The sequence below is a fragment of the Pundamilia nyererei genome, unplaced genomic scaffold (genome assembly GCF_000239375.1).
Source record: "Pundamilia nyererei isolate P.nyererei 1_Seehausen unplaced genomic scaffold, PunNye1.0 scaffold00435, whole genome shotgun sequence".
NCBI lineage: Eukaryota > Metazoa > Chordata > Actinopteri > Cichliformes > Cichlidae > Pundamilia > Pundamilia nyererei.
In genome coordinates, this window is record NW_005187836.1 from 1 (window position 1) to 2,458 (window position 2,458).

The window sequence follows — 2,458 nt, forward strand, 5'->3', positions numbered from 1 at the left end:
GCCCCAGCTACTTCATCGGATCCATCAAGTTCAGCAACAGGGGTTCCACCTACTTCAGCATCTCCGGGTAATGTGGCCAGTAGCCTGTATAAAAAGTATAATGTTATCTGTAGCCAGTCCAAGTATTTACAGAATGCTTCAAAGGCTTATATTATTTTTTCTTTTGTTTCCACTTTGAAGATCCCTGTCTTTCAAATCCATGTGGTGTTGGAAGCACCTGTGAAGCCCGTGCCAACCAGACATTTGTATGCAAGTGTTTGCCTGGTGATTTTTACAATAATATCACCCTGAGATGTGAAAATGGTAATTATTTGTTTGTCTACAACAGCTGTCAACTTCTTACAAGTCTTACCTAGTGTTAGTGAAGAATGGGTGATTCAAAACCATAAGCACCTTTTGAACTAAACAGAGCTCTCTTAGGGTGTTTTCACATCTTTGGTGTCAAGATGACGCCAAAGATTTTTTTCTCCCTTGTCATAAAATGTCCCATGGACTTGGATTTCTTTCTGTGTGAAAACAAACCAAACCAAGGGAAAAATCTCCAAGTTTACAAATGTATTAACCAATTTGTACCAGAGTAAACATACTATAGATATGAAAATGCCCTTAACCATTTCCCAGCATAAACACTAAGTAAGGTTAGTAAACTGTTAGCCTAGCTTAGTGACAAAATTATTAAATCTGACAAACAGCTAGTTCACTAATTAATATTTTCGATTTGGTCTTCTTATTCCATGCAAAAAACAAAAAAAAAGTAGGAAAGGCAGATTATGTTTTGTTTCATCTTTTATTTGTCTGGGATTAATTTTGGGCAGGAGCAGTGACATCTTGAACTATATTCTTGTTGCCTTGTTGCCAGGCAAGCAGAGAAGATTTTATGTTAGCTATCAGTTCCTGTCATAATGCTAAGTATCTGCTAGTTGTAGCGTCATATTTAACAGAGATACTGTATGACACTGGGATAAATCTTCCTCCTGTCAGCAAGTTAATGACAGGATAAAGTATAATTTTATTCGATTTTGAGTTTCTTCTGATGATGCTTTATTGCTTTCAGCCAAAGTTTTCCCTGGAAAACTTTCCCTGAGAAAACCATTTAATGACAAAATGACAAACACCACATCAAAGGAATTTAAAGAAACTGCAGATGAAATTGTTGCTGCGGTAAGTAATCAGTTAGTACTCTCTATCAATAAATGTGTCTTTATGGACATTTTTTGACATTTTTACAAGCTAAATTTAAGCTTAAGTTAAAAAATAATTATATCTTATTCATCTTGACCAAAACATATTTTCTTTTGAAAACACAGCTGGATGAAGTTTATAAAGGGCAGGACGGTTACTCTGGCTCTATAGTGCTGAAACTCTTGTAAGTCTCAGACTGACAACAGCTTTTACCTTACAATTTTTCAGCCTATTTCGAATCACTGTACACTAACATGGTGTTATCCTGAAAAAATAAAGGATGCAATCATCACTAAATGTGATTTCTGTCTTAACAGGCCAAGCGCCAGTCGTATGCTGAGGGCACCCCCAGGGATCATTGCTGTACTACAGATCATCTTCAAAGCCAGTTCTGAAATCAAAGAAGATGACGTTATAAAGGAGTTAGAAAACAATACTTGTGATAACTGTTTGCTGAGTGGGGCAACATTTGAACGTAAGTTTATTACCTGTATTCTAGCACACTGTGTTTTTCCAGTAACTTCTATGTTGATATGTTTCTAAAACAAGACTCACACAAGATAAAGATTTGTTTTCAGAAAGAATATAATTGACAAGATGTGTTTCAGAATCCTTTATACTATATCTACGTTTCGGTCTGAATCGAACCGTTTCCACCAAAGCCCTTTATAAATAGTTTTGGATCTTTGCCAAATTCTTGCTCATGGTTGCTTCTATTCTGAACTTTGAACTGAAACTATAATTTAGATAAACTTTTATGAAGTCCTAATGATAATGGTATAACTAAACTGCAGACTGTATATTCCAATCCACAGTTCACATCATGACATGTTAGTTACTGACTTATGTAACTGCTGAGGACATTTTGTATTCAGTCTTTAAGCTGTATGAGCTAAAGCTTTTTTCCACTCTCTCCTTTATTTAAAGCAACAGACCTGTGTGCTGAAAACCCTTGTGATGTAAAAACTTCAAACTGCACATCACAGGATGGAGCTTACAGCTGTACCTGTTTGGAAAAACATTTTCAAACAGACTTCAGTGACAGAATGTGCACTGGTAAGATATCTTGGTGAACAAGCAAACATCTCTCCGTGTGTGTGTTTTTCTTTGAATAGTTATTTATCTACTTCTTTAACTGTCTCATCATTTTCACAGCTTGTCCTAGTGGGTCCAGATTTAAAGATAATACATGTGTGAAGTAAGTGCTCCTCCTCCTGTATGTTCAGCATTGATGTAAGTTTGGGTAAATGAAATCCTAAAATAAACTTTTTTTTTT

General features: G+C 35.7%; 1 protein-coding gene across 1 annotated transcript in view; it reads left to right on the top strand.

Moving 5' to 3' along the window:
* Positions 1 to 6: 6 nt before the first annotated feature.
* LOC102206264 (uncharacterized) overlaps positions 7 to 2,458 on the top strand; it is a 3,955-nt gene continuing 1,503 nt past the window's right edge. Inside the window, exons 1-7 of the mRNA XM_013916029.1 lie at positions 7 to 67; positions 181 to 303; positions 1,055 to 1,161; positions 1,308 to 1,366; positions 1,500 to 1,657; positions 2,110 to 2,238; positions 2,338 to 2,380. Of these exons, the coding sequence (XP_013771483.1) occupies positions 1,105 to 1,161; positions 1,308 to 1,366; positions 1,500 to 1,657; positions 2,110 to 2,238; positions 2,338 to 2,380 (446 nt within the window). The 5' untranslated portion in view covers positions 7 to 67; positions 181 to 303; positions 1,055 to 1,104. The remainder of the gene's footprint in view (positions 68 to 180; positions 304 to 1,054; positions 1,162 to 1,307; positions 1,367 to 1,499; positions 1,658 to 2,109; positions 2,239 to 2,337; positions 2,381 to 2,458) is intronic.